Raw genomic sequence first — 13,820 nt, forward strand, 5'->3', positions numbered from 1 at the left:
CCCCCAATGACACTGGATCCGGTTGAGATTTAAAATAAGAGATCTGAGTTACAAGGTCCTTCTAAATATGAAGTTTCATGATGATCCGATCACTCCTTCGTAAGTAAGAAATACCTCATTTTTCTAATTTTTCAGAAATAACCCCCCCCCCAACTACCCCAAAGAGAGCGTATCCGTTCCGTTTATATCAATCATGTATCTAGGACTTGTGTTTATTTTTCCCACCAAGTTTCATCCCGATCCCTCCACTCTAAATGTTTTCCAAGTTTTAGGTTCCCCCCTCCCAACTCCCCCCCCCCCCAATGTCACCAGATCCGGTCAGGATTTAAAATAAGAGCTCTAAGACACGATATCCTTCTAAACATCAAATTTCACAGAGATCCGATCACCCGTGCGTAAGTTAAAAATACCTCATTTTTTCTAATTTTTCAGAATTAATCCCCCCCAAACTACCCCAAAGAGAGCGGATCCCTTCCGGTTATGTCAATCATGTATCTAGGACTTGTGCTTATTTTCCCACCAAGTTTCATCCCGATCCCTCCACTCTAAGTGTTTTCCAAGATTTTAGGTTCCCCCCTCCCAACTCCCCACCAATGTCACCAGATCCGGTCGAGATTTAAAATAATAGCTCTGAGACACGATATCCTTCCAAACATCAAATTTCATTAAGATCTGATCAACAGTTCGTAAGTTAAAATACTTAATTTTTTCTATTCTTTCGAATTAACGGCCCCCCCACTCCCCCCCCCAGATGGTAAAATCGCGAAAACGAGTATTTCTAATTTAATCTGGTCCGGTCCCTGATACGCCTGCCAAATTTCATCGTCCTAGCTTACCTGGAAGTGCCTAAAGTAGCAAAACCGGGACCGACAGACAGACAGACAGACCGACAGAATTTGCGATTGCTATATGTCACTTGCTTAATACCAAGTGCCATAAAAACTAAAAACTGGATGAACTTCAAAGACACAAATTTCTCATCTTAAAACTTTGTACTTCTAACATCCATGCTGCTTTAGTGCAACCTCGGCTCAATATGGACCGAGGGTTGCCACCCGGTGAGAAAAATCACTGGATTTTAGAAATTTTTGGCTGATTTAGTGATTTTTTTTCTTTGGGCAACATAAAAAATCACTAAAAATAGTGACAAATCACTAGGGGTGGTAACCTTGACTGAATCCCTGTGTATCCAAGAAAATTCAAAGAGCGTTTAGTCTGCAGCAGTTATTTATATTGCGAGACAGGGCACAAGACATAAGACACTGAAGCATACTAATATATTGATCTTCTCTTTATAGAAGACACTGAATTTAATTTAAGAGCAGTTCATTTCATATTTACATACAGATTCTTCCTTTTCTTTGATCAGTGCTATTTCTTTTAAACGTATTCACCAAACTATAGCCACATCTGTTGATAAAAAGCCAAGATTTATGAACGATCCGCATTCTTCTTTAATTTCAACCTCCAACATACGCATCAGCAATAGCAAGAACTACACTTGAAAAACCTATATCAACACTAATTTGTTTAAACATATTTTCTAGCAATACTATGTCTTTGTATTTTTCGTCAGGTTACAAATGGGAAAATCGCTGTTCAAAGCTTCCGTGTTTTATGATTTCAAAAATAATATGCCTCAAGCTAGTCAATAGTGGAAATTAAGCATGAAACTGGAACATAGCTGAACAAAAAAAAAGAAAGACACAGGTTGCGCGATTGCTGCTGTGGCAGTATATTATTTTGTATTTATTGGCAAATGTAACTACAGTGTGTTTGGGCAGAACTCTAGCTCTTCAAACGACCCAACTAACGAGTAGCTATTCTACGACAAAATTAACCAAAACTTAAAAGTAAGAGGATAAAATTTTATTTCCGCTACTGTAGGATAGGAAAACTTCAATGAATTTTTTTAACTACTTCTTCCACAAATATACACGCCAATCCTTATAATTAATTAAATAAATAAAAAACAAGTTTTTAACTGCAAGTAAGGAGCGACATTAAAACTAAAAACGAACAGAAAATATTCCTTATATGAAAGGGGTTGTCCCCTCCTCAACAGCAAGCTCTTTACGCTAAAGTTCTTCATTGTTCTAAAAAGGAGTAGTGAGAAAGAGCCAAACTTTAGCGTAAAGAGCGAGGCGTTGAGGAGAGGACAACCCCTTTCATATACGGAATAATTTCCGTTCGTTTTAAGTTTTAATGTCGCTCCTTACTTGCAGTTAGAAAACTTGTTTTTTTTAATTTAATTTCTGAACTTTTTTTAATTCATGCATGTTTTGATTTTGGCTACCTCACAATTAAAAAGGCAACTAGAACTTTTTTTAGGAACATTTTTGTTAGTAATAAATATCCGTAACTTACGAATTAACTTACGTAACTTACAAATTAACTTACGTAACAAAATTCTATATTTGTATATTTTTTGTATATGAGGGGGTTCTCCCCCTCGTCAAGACCTCGCTCTTTACGATTAAGCTTCAATTTGGTCCCAATTCTTTAAGAATGAACCCTGAATCACAAAGGTCGTAGAATAAATAGTTGAAATTACTAAAAAAAAATACTTCAGCGTAAAGAGTGACGTATTGTGGAGGAGACAAACCCCCTTATATATGTAATAATTTCGTTTTAGGTTTTAATGCTGCTCCTTACTTCCACCTGAAAAAACTTTTTTTTATTTATTTTCTCATTGTTTTTTCTTATAATGCTAGAAAATCCATGGAAATTTTCTTCCCTTATGATAAATTTCTCCAAGGAAAGATCCTTCCACGTAACCCCCCACAACACCCCTTTAACGTGAAAACGTCCCCCTGAAAACGTCCCGATAACCATTACTATATGTAAAAAATGGTCAAAGTTTGTAACTTGCAGCCCCTCCCTCGAGGACTGCGGGGAACTCAGTCGTCCCTAAAGACATAATTATTAGGTTCTTCGACTATGCTGAACAAAATGGCTATCTCAAAATTTTGATCCAGTGACTTCGGGGAAAAAATAAGCGTGGGAGGGGGCCTAGGTGCCCTCTATCTTTTGGTCACTTAAAAAGGGCACTAGAACTTTTGATTTCCGTTAGAATGAGCCTTCTCACGAAATTCTAGGACCAATGGATCGATACGATCACCCCTGGGAAAAAAACAACAAATAAACACACATCCGTGATCTGTCTTCTGTGTAAAAATACAAAATTCCACATTTTTGTAGATAGGAGCTTGAAACTTCTACAGTAGTGTTCTGTGATACGCTGAATCTGATGGTGTGATTTTCGTTAAGATACTTTGACTTTTAGGGGGTGTTTCCCCCTGTTTTTCTAAAATAAGGCAAATTTTCTCAGGCTCGTAACTTTTGATGGGTAAAACTAAACTTGATTAAACTTATATATTTAGAATCAGCATAAAAATAGAATTCTTTTTAAGTAACTATTGGTATTAAAATTTCATTTTTTAGAGTTTTGGTTACTATTGAGCCGGATCGCTCCTTACTACAGTTCGTTATCACGAACTGTTTGATAACTTGGCTCATAATGCACGGAATGTATTGTTGGTAGTGAAATCCTATAGCATGGTTCGATCATTAGTCACCAGCTAAGCGGTGTTAGGTGTAAGTAAAAGTTGTGGATCATGGGTTCGCTGCGGTAAGGCTTTTAAACTTTGCTAGCAGTATACAACAACAAGTTTCATCCCTTGTAAACTATGTGGAACAAAGCCTACAACGAGAACATTTTATCTGAAATACAATAGAAGAGTACCATAGTAACTGAAAAGAGATGTCATCGCAAAGAGGCTGTTAAACAAAGGGGGGCATGAACAATCCACATATCCACATATAGTGAAATCCACATTTCACTATACCAAAAATAAAGTTATCCTACATAGACACGGCTAACTGATAAAAAATTATCCTAAAATTTTACTTTTAAAAGCTTCGGGCCTTTTCCTTGGTTTAGAAAAGTTTTCCTTGGAAAATTTCATGGCTTAGAAAAAATCTCTCCTTTTTAGTTTTTACTGCGAGTTTGCTGTCTTTCTTTATTGTGTTAACTGTGCTATAAAAAAAGAAAAAGAAGTACTGGAAATGCGAAATTCCAGTACTTCATCATTTATATATCGTAAAACAAATGGGATCAATATGACTGCAGTTAAACTGAAAGCGAATATAAAATTGGTGCATGATTTATGTTCTAGACTAGCTACAAAAGTTCAGTTTATCCCTATTCTGAAGAATTCTTTGTTTCAATTTGATTCAGATGCATATTAGACATATAAAAAAAAGAAAAACATATTCCAAATTTTTAAATTGTGGCTGTATCGTGAAAAGCAAACTTATCATATTATGGCAGGACGCACTCTCAAGGAATCTTCCTATTCCTCCCATGTCAAACATTTGGAGTTTGCCTGACGTTCCTGAATTAGTGATTTCGACGGTTTTTATGTCAATGGAAATAAAAAAAATCTGGTGAATATTTTGATCTAATCAAATCTTAAAGCCGACAATTATTTTTTTTATAATTTAAAAATAATTATAAAACCTGTTTCGGATTTGCATTCTAGATTGCTATACTTGACACTGTTGTTGTGGGGTATCAAAAAATAGAGCAAAAGTTTTCTATTCAACAATTAGAAACTTATTTCTATAATATATACTTCCTGACTGCAGTCCCTTCAAATACTTTACATATTTGTGTTCCGAAGTCAAAAAATTCCCCTCAAGACTACATCCAGCTGAAATCGGAGAGTGTGAGAATGCATAAATTAAACCAAGGAACTAACCACTCGGATTGTTCAGGAGCGATTCAGTCAAGTATTAGTTAGTTGTAACCTGTTCAAACAGAGTCTAGAGAATAAGTAGCGTGCAGACATAGAACTGCCGGTTAATAAATACATATAAAAATTATATTGTATAAATAATTACAAGAAGAATTGCTAAGGATAACCTGCACCTAATCGTAATTTTGACAGAGAAACCCCTTAAGTTCAACCTTCTTATGTTTGTTTAGTTGAAGGGACGAAGAAAACTGATACCTTGTATTTGACCGAATTGCCGCCTAAGAAAAAGAATTGACTAGGGAGTTAAGTGCTTGGACTTTGGCTAGGCCTTATACCAAATATCCCATCGTCGACATTAGAAAGCTTTCTCGGAGAAAGGAAGAGAACAAGTCATCCCTTCCATTTAAATGTTAATTAATGTGCTTATTCATCATTTATTTCATCATCTTTTTTTCATAATTCCAGTTTATGGGAAGGATTTACGACGCTTTTTCTTTGTTGTAAAATTTGAAAACAGGGATCCGCGGAACCAAAAGAAAAAATAAGGTAAAGAAAATAAACAGAAAGAAAAAATTTGAACGTATTTTGATGCAAGAAAACTTACTTTTTTCTAAGAAATCTCCGAAACGAATTTCCGTCCATGTGGCTTGGCTGAGGTATGCCTGCGATATCTAGGAATGTCGGAGCCAGATCAATATTTCCAACTATGTTCAATATCCTATATAAAAACCAAAAAAAAATAGGATTAAAAATGGAAATAGTAAAAAAAAAAAATTTACACAGAAAAACTGTAAATTCAGATATTGATCGATAGTCCTGGGCAACGCAGTAGGGTTGACTAACTAAAGGGCAGTGTACGCATTACTTTTTGTTTTCCGGTCACATTGAACAGAATGGGCAGCTATAGAATGTCGAGAATAATTTAAGTACAATCAGATCCTTTCCCGTGCTCTTTAATACCCTAAGGGAAGTTCCATGGTATCGGGTCGAAATTTCGGAATATCAATTTCACTCAGAATGATCAAAGAACCCAAAAATGTACACACAGGGACGAGTGGGATATGACCCAGGCAGCGCAAAGGGTGATGGCGCCTAATTATGCAACTGGCCCATACTTCGCGAATACATGGTAGTAGAAAAGGTGGGCGTATTCCACCTTGTTGAAACCAAAAGCATGTAAAAAATTTGTATCTATATTATTGAAGGTAAAAATCAAGTCAAAACACCCTATACTCCTCCCCATCCCCCACACCATCAAATTTTTAGCAGAAAGGTAGGCAAGAAGGTGGGTAAAGACCATGGGTTAATTTGGTGTGATAACGAGTTGAGTCCTGACTCCGTTTGAAGATGAGCTAAGTCTCGAACCGGTGAAAAACAAGCTAAAACCAAAATGGACCAGTGATTTCTTTAACAACACCAACCTTGCCCTACCATTAAATTTTAGCAGAAAGGCATACATGTTGTACCTTCTTTGGACTGAAATCATAGAATGACTTTCAGTCTGTATAGTTAAAGGACCAAAAAAGACACATAGTCCCTGAAACCACTCAACAATCTGCTACTAACTTTCTAATAAAAATGACTTTCAACAACACAATCCCAAAACTATCATTAAACTTTAGCAAAATGGTATACACACTGCACCTTCTTTCAACTGAAAAGACCAGTGGTCTTTTCAGTTGAACGAATCTTGTCCTACCATCAAGTTTTAGCAGAAAGGTACACACATTATACCTTCCTTGAACTGAAATCATAAAAGGACTTTCAATCAGCATAGTTAGAGGACCAAAATAGACACATAGCCCCTCCAACCACTCTCCCCTCTGCTACAAAACTTTCTATTAAAAATGACTTTCAACAAAACCAACTCAACTCTATCGTTAAATTTTAGCAGAATGGTATACCGACTGCACCTTCTTTGAACTGAAAAGACCAATGGCCTTATTCTACAACAACAATCTTTTCCTACCGTCAATTTTTAGCAGAGAAGTACAGTCATCGTGCCTTCCTTGAGCTGAAATCATAAAATGACTTTGAATCTGTATAATTGAAGGACCAAAAAAGACACATAGCACCTCTAACCACTCACCCATCTGCTACCAACTTTCTTGTAAAAATGACTTTCAACAACACCAACCCAACACTATCATTAAACTTTAGCAAAATGGTATACACACTGCACCTTCTTTCAACTGAAAAGATCAGCGGTCTTTTCAGTTGAACCGATCTTGTCCAACAATCAAATTTTAGCAGAAAGGTACACATATTGTACCTTCCTTGAACTGAAATCATAAAAGGACTTTCAATCTGCATAGTAAGAGGACCAAAATAGACACATAGCCCCTCCAACCACTCTCCCCTCTGCTACAAAACTTTCTAGTAAAAATGACTTTCAACAAAACCAACTCAATTCTATCGTTAAATTTTAGCAGAATGGTATATAGACTGCATTTTCTTTGAACAGAAAAGACCAATGGCCTTTTCTACAACAACAATCTTTTTCTACCATCAACTTTTAGCAGAGAAGTACACTCATCGTGCCTTCCTTGAGCTAAAATCATAGAATGACTTTCAATCTATATAGTTGAAGGACCAAAATAGACACACAGAACCTCTAACCACTCACCCATCTGCTATCAACTTTCTAGTAAAAATGACTTTCAACAACATCAACCCAACACTATCATTAAACTTTAGCAGAATGGTATACACACTGCAACTTCTTTCAACTGAAAAGAACAGCGGTCTTTTCCACAACACCAATCTTGTCCTACCATCAAATTTTAGCAGATATGTGTCTTGAACTGAAATCATAAAAGTACTTTCAATCTGTAGCTGGAGGACCAAAATAGACACATAGCCCCTCTAACCACTCTCCCCTCTGCTACAAACTTTCTAGTAAAAATGGAATTCAACAACACCAACCCAACTCTATCGTTATCGCCTTTTGGGGGTCCATACTTCACTGGGAGATTGCTGAGGAAGGACATTCCTCTATTCTTGTCTTTACAATAGCTACCACAAAGGACCCCCAGATATAAATAAAACCTTGGTTGTAAACAAGAGTTTCTGTCTTACTGGTGCTATTTCAGATGAGACCCAATCCTACCTCTATGGGGAACTGGGTAGAGGATCTAAATACTTGCAATTAAGACGTTTACATGGACGAGTGGTCAGATTCCTTTGAAAGTTGATGGAAAATGAGGTCTAATTTCCATACTGCATCTTTTCAGAATACAGAGCCCATCAGACTTCCTAAGCGGACAGGGTGCCCTAAAATTTTGTCTCAATAAAATCTTATCTTGTCTGGGTGCTTGAAAATCTACCAGATAAGCTTGTTTAACTAAATTGAATTTCATGACAGGCTATATCTTATGTTCTAGTTGTGTCTTTTGAGGGTGCAGAACAAATCTAAATTCGGTGGGATGGGGTGGTGGTGGTACTGAAACTTGAATTCTATTCATCAGGGGTATCTACAGCATGATTGCAGGATTTCAGCCAACGTTAGTTAACATAACAGTTGATGTCCTATCTATCTATCAGTTGCACCAATTCACGACAATGCAGCAGAAGGGAGCAAAATGTATTTTTCAAAATCTAGGGGGAGGGTTATGTTTATCACTTCTTCCAATTTTTAGATAAAAAAAAATATGAAAAGGCATACTTAAATAAAAATACCAAAAAGGTCTTTTTTCAAAACACAAGAGGGAGAGGTTAGGGAGGGGTGCAAATACTCCCCTGATAGGTAACCTATACCTTTTAAGAATCCCGAACTGATTCTAATTCGCTCGTGAAGGAGGTAAGGAGGTTCCTAAATTTTTGTCACAAGGATATCTACCAGAAGCCGACGTCAGATCTAAAGAAAACTCGGTGTGGGGTAGAAGCTAAGCTCATAGGCGAAAGATTGGATTTCGAAGTCTTTTGTCATCATTCTAATTACATGGTGGGTTGGTGGAATTTATGCAGCCGAACTTGATCAAAAGCTACAATTATGGTTTTGCATGTCCGTGCTCAACACAACCTTTGTGTGGGGGAGACTATATTCTTGCTATCCGTCTCCATCACAAAGGGTTATTGGATTTCATTATATTTGGCCGAGACTAGCAGTGAAAATTTTAGTTACAGCTTTAGAAAGGGTAGGTCCAATAGTTTATACTGTTTTTACTGTTAAAATCAAAAATCAAATACATTTTAAGCTGTAATTTAATTCTTCGATTAAGATGCGCGTAACCAAAAACCATAAAACAACCGGAGGATTGGTAACCGCAAGGAGTCTTCAAGGGTCATAGCGTGGGTAATCGAAACAGAAACTTGGTAGATGTGCCATCATTGCTTCTTTTACATAAAAATTATTTTTGAAGTTGCTTGAGTCTATGGCAAAAGGTAAAGTGAACTGGAGTATACAAGTCTTTTCTTGTGAGAAATAGGCGCATGTGTTGCTCAGCAAGTATGATCCAAAACTCACGGTTGCTGCAACAGTTTGTTCAGTGTTATTACAAGCATAATTCAAAAGATACCAAAAAGTATTCATAGCGGGATGGCCAGATATGCCAGTTAGTTGCTGGAAAGACAACAACAACAACAACAAATAAATAAAAAATAGCTGAAAGAGAAGATAATCAATCTCTCACTAGCTCATTCTAAAAATCAAAAAACCAAAAAGAAACAATGAACTGTATGGAAAGATCCATCATCATAAAAAAAAGTCACGGCACTTAATCTAGATTCAAAGAGATAAATTGTTGGGATGGAAAATTTTTATTAATTGTAATAATGAGCAGCTTCAGTTGCCGTTATGTTTACGCAGGTTGTATAGAAAAAACTTGAGTAAAAAAAAAGGGAAGGAAGATTGCTGAGTTGCTCCATAGCACTTGAAATTTTTAAACTCAATAAATTGTCTTAAAAAGAACTTAGCAGCTCAGTTGCGGTGACAAGCAAATATTGCTCCTGTGTGAACATCTATCCGAGCCTGGAGTCAAATAATTCTAACATGATAAGCCAAAATTCCTAAATGGTAGTCACATACACGTGCTACATTCAGAAACCTTGACTTCCAAGATCTAGTTTACTACTGTATATATCTAAAGACTAATTTATGGAAATTTCATTTGGATGTCCCACAATGGACAATAATTCGGTCAGATTCAATATTATTCTGTCCTTTCAAGTGATTAAATGCAAAAAAAACAAGTTTTTTAACTGAAAGTAAGAAGCGACATTAAAACTTAAAACGAACAGAAATTACTTTGTACATGAAAAGGGCTGCTTCCTCATCAACGCCCCGCTCTTTACGCTAAAGTTTAACTCTTTCTCTCAACTCTCCTTTTTAAAACAGTAAAAAACATTAGCGTAAAGAGCGGGGCGTTGATGAGGATGTAGCCCCTATCATATACGAAGTAATTTCTGTTCGTTTTACGTTTTAATGTCGTTTCTTACTTTCAGTTAAAAACACTTGTTTTTTTTATTTAATTTCTGAACGTTTTTGAATCAATGCGTGTTTTGATTTTGGCTCTCCGCAGAGGAATAATTAAAACGAAATTTGCATATTTGTAGTTTTTTTGGCTAAATGACTTTCTCATAGTTTTGATCGAATGATTTTGAGAAAAGGAGCGGGGGAGGAGGCCTAGTTGCCCTCCGATTTTTTGGTTACTTAAAAAGGCAACTAGAACTTTTAATTTTTTACGAATGTTTTTAATAGTAAAAGATATACGTAACTTATAAATTAGCTTACGTAACGAACTTTTGTATTCTCATGTTTTTATTACATATATGAGGAGGTTACCCCCTCGTCAGTACCTCGATCTTTACACTAAAGCTTAAATTTTGTCCCAATTCATTAAGAATGACCCCAGAATCACAAAAGCCGTAGAATAAATAGTTGAAATTACTAAAAATACTTTAGAAGTAGTAGTTGGATCAATAGTAATAGTGGTAGTAGAACTAGTAAATATTGCAGTAGGAGTAGTATTAGCAGTAGTGTGCACATATTGCCTTTTGGTCAATTAATCTTTCCCTTTAAGGACTCTCTTTAAAGAAATTTTCATCCAAATGAGCCTCTTCTAATGTTAAACAACCATCCCTTACATTAAAGCTTTAAATGCCCTACAGCACAGCATATAGCCCTTACCCCACAGCTCTAATGGTTTGTATCAGCCCTAAAAACCTTGTTATATGATCTTTGGACTATTTTGAATAAAATGACTGTCTCAAAATTTTTTACTCGATGTATTTCAGGAAAAACCGGTATGTTACGGTAGGGGAGTAGCTGCCCTGTGATCACTTTGAGTCTAAAACAGGGCGCTAGAAATTCAGATTACCAATTCAATGAGTCCTCTCTGAAGTATAGACGACCACCCTTTCTATTAAAACCTCACGTGCCCCCGGGAAAAAACTTACAATCCTTCCTCTGAGAGCTATGGTAGTGGGGTTGTCTTCCTCAAAGACAAAATTTTCGGACCCTTCACCTACAATGAACAAAATTGTTATCTCCAAATTTTGATTGGATGTCTTTGGGGAAATCATGAGCGTGGGGGGGGGCTCGTTGCTTCTAAATAACTTTTGACTCTTTCAAAGGGCACTCTGACTTCTAATTTCAAATCAAAAGAGCCAAATCTGAAGTTTATACGACCACCCTTTCCATAAAAAACTTTATACGCTCCTAGGACATGACTTGCTATCCTCTCCCCCCGGCACTGGGGAGCTCACAATTAAATCTTATTCGTTTGGTAATGAAGGGTAGTCGGGGGGAGGAAGCGTGCTGCCCTCCAACTTTTGACTCTTAAAAGGGAATTAGAACTTCCAATTTTCAACCAAATGATCCTCCTCGAAAGTTTATACAACCATCCCTTCCACAAAAACCTTAAATGCCCCTGAGGTATAGCTTACAACTCTTACCCCCAGGTTCTGGGCTTCGATCACTTGACTCTAAAAAGAACACTAGAGCTTCTGCTTACCAATCAAATGAGCGCCCTCCGAAGTTAATGTGACCCCGCTTTCTATAAAAGCCTCATATGCCCCCAGGGCATATCTTACGACCCTTGTCCTTAGGGCTGGGAGTGATTTGTCATCCTCGAATAAATAATTTCCGGGCCTTTCAACTACGCTGAACAAAATCGCTATCTCAGAATTTTGGTTGAGTGTTTAGGGAAACGATTGGCGTGGGGGGAGGGAATTTGCCTTCCGATCCCTTTTGACTAATAAAAGGGCACTAGCCCTTTCAATTTCCAATCGAATAGGGCCTTTTTGAAGGCACTTTCTACAAAAACCTTTTTTTAAGTTATCAATATAAAAACTTTATATGCCCCCAGTGCATAACTTACAACGTTTTCCCTAAAAGATGTGGGGTGGGGGGGGGGGGTTGTCATCCTCAAATAAATAATTTTCTGGACTTTTCAACCACATTGAACAAAATACACATCTCAAAATTTTGATGGACGTGTTTTGGGAAATGGTGAGAGTGGGAGGGGGTTTGTTGCCCTCCAATCACTTCTGTCTATTAAAAAGGGCCCTAGCCCTTTCAATTTTCGATCGAATGAGCCTTTTTTTGAAGTTTTTACGACAACTGCTTCGATATGAAGTTCCTTGGTCTATGAACAAGATCCAAGAGCTAATATGGCACTTGTGACAAGAGATCAGATCCGGTCTGGTTACGTCAATCAAGTATCTAGAAGTGTCAAGTATCCGACAGAAATTGCGATCGCTATATGGCACTTGGCCGACGGGCAAGTGCAACAAATAAATAATACATTGTGCCAACGTCTTTCTTTACTTAGGCAGCGCTATTGTGCTGCCTATGAAAGATATTACCAAAAAGAATAGCCCGTATTTGTTTAAATAAAAGAAATACGTACATGATGCTTGAAGTTCTTTTTAAATTATCCATTTATTGTATTAGACTTAAAATTGGCATAAAGTAATAAACACGTTACCAGTGCGTAAAACACAGCTTTAACTTTACAAAGATAGTTCAACTTATGGTACACTAGATTTAAAGAAATGGTTTAGTAAAGCAGAAATTCGATACATTTTTCAAAATAAAAAAACTTTACAAAGATAGTTTAACTTATGGTAGGCTACACTAAATTTAAAGAAATGTTTTAGTAAAGTAGAAATTCGACATTTTACAAAATAAAAAGACTTTACAGAGATAGTTTAACTTATGGTAGGCTACACTAAATTTAAAGAAATGTTTTAGTAAAGTAGAAATTCGACATTTTTCAAAATAAAAAGACTTTACAAAGATAGTTCAACTTATGGTAGGCTACACTAAATTTAAAGAAATGTTTTAGTAAAGCAGAAATTCGATACATTTTTCAAAATAAAAAGACTTTACAAAGATAGTTCAACTTATGGTAGGCTACACTAAATTTAAAGAAATGTTTTAGTAAAGTAGAAATTCGACACTCTTACATTTTTCAAAAAATAAAAAGACTTTACAAAGATAGTTCAACTTATGGTAGGCTACACCAAATTTAAAGAAATGTTTTAATAAAGTAGAAATTCAAAACTCTTATATTTTTCAAAATAAAACGACTTTACAAAGATAGTTTAACTTATGGTAGGCTACACTAAATTTAAAAAAATGTTTTAGTAAAGTAGAAATTCGAAACTCTTACATTTTTCAAAATAAAAAGACTTTACAAAGATAGTTGAACTTATGGTACACTAAATTTCAAGAAATGTTTAAGCAAAGTAGAAATTCGGAACTCATACATTTTTCAAAGTAAAAATATACAACAAATTTTTAATAGCCCTAAAGGCAACGCTCTCAGTGGGCAATATACTGGCAACCTCATCTCCTCTTCCCCTCACTACGTTATGCACAAGTTACCAGTGCATAAAAACATAGCTTTGACTTTACAAAGATAGTTCAACTTATGGTACACTAAATTTCAAGAAATATTTTTGTAAAGTAGAAATTCAAAACTCTTACATTTTTCAAAATAAAAAGTATACCAGAAATTTTTAATTGCCCCAAAGGCAATGCTCTCAGTGGGCAATCTACTAGCAACCTGATCTCCTCTTCCCCTCACTATTGCCGGTGAGAATGGTCGACCACAG

The 13,820-nt window shown here is 36.2% G+C and overlaps 1 protein-coding gene across 2 annotated transcripts in view; it reads right to left on the bottom strand.

Annotated features, from left to right (window-relative positions):
* Positions 1–13,820, bottom strand: part of LOC136030987 (extracellular sulfatase Sulf-1-like) — a 181,330-nt gene that overhangs the window by 105,249 nt on the left and 62,261 nt on the right. For both annotated transcript variants that reach the window (XM_065710144.1, XM_065710145.1), the window contains exon 7: positions 5,365–5,478. In XM_065710144.1, the coding sequence (XP_065566216.1) occupies positions 5,365–5,478 (114 nt within the window). The remainder of the gene's footprint in view (positions 1–5,364; positions 5,479–13,820) is intronic.

This window comes from Artemia franciscana, chromosome 9, assembly GCF_032884065.1.
Source record: "Artemia franciscana chromosome 9, ASM3288406v1, whole genome shotgun sequence".
In the NCBI taxonomy this organism is placed as follows: Eukaryota; Metazoa; Arthropoda; class Branchiopoda; order Anostraca; family Artemiidae; genus Artemia; species Artemia franciscana.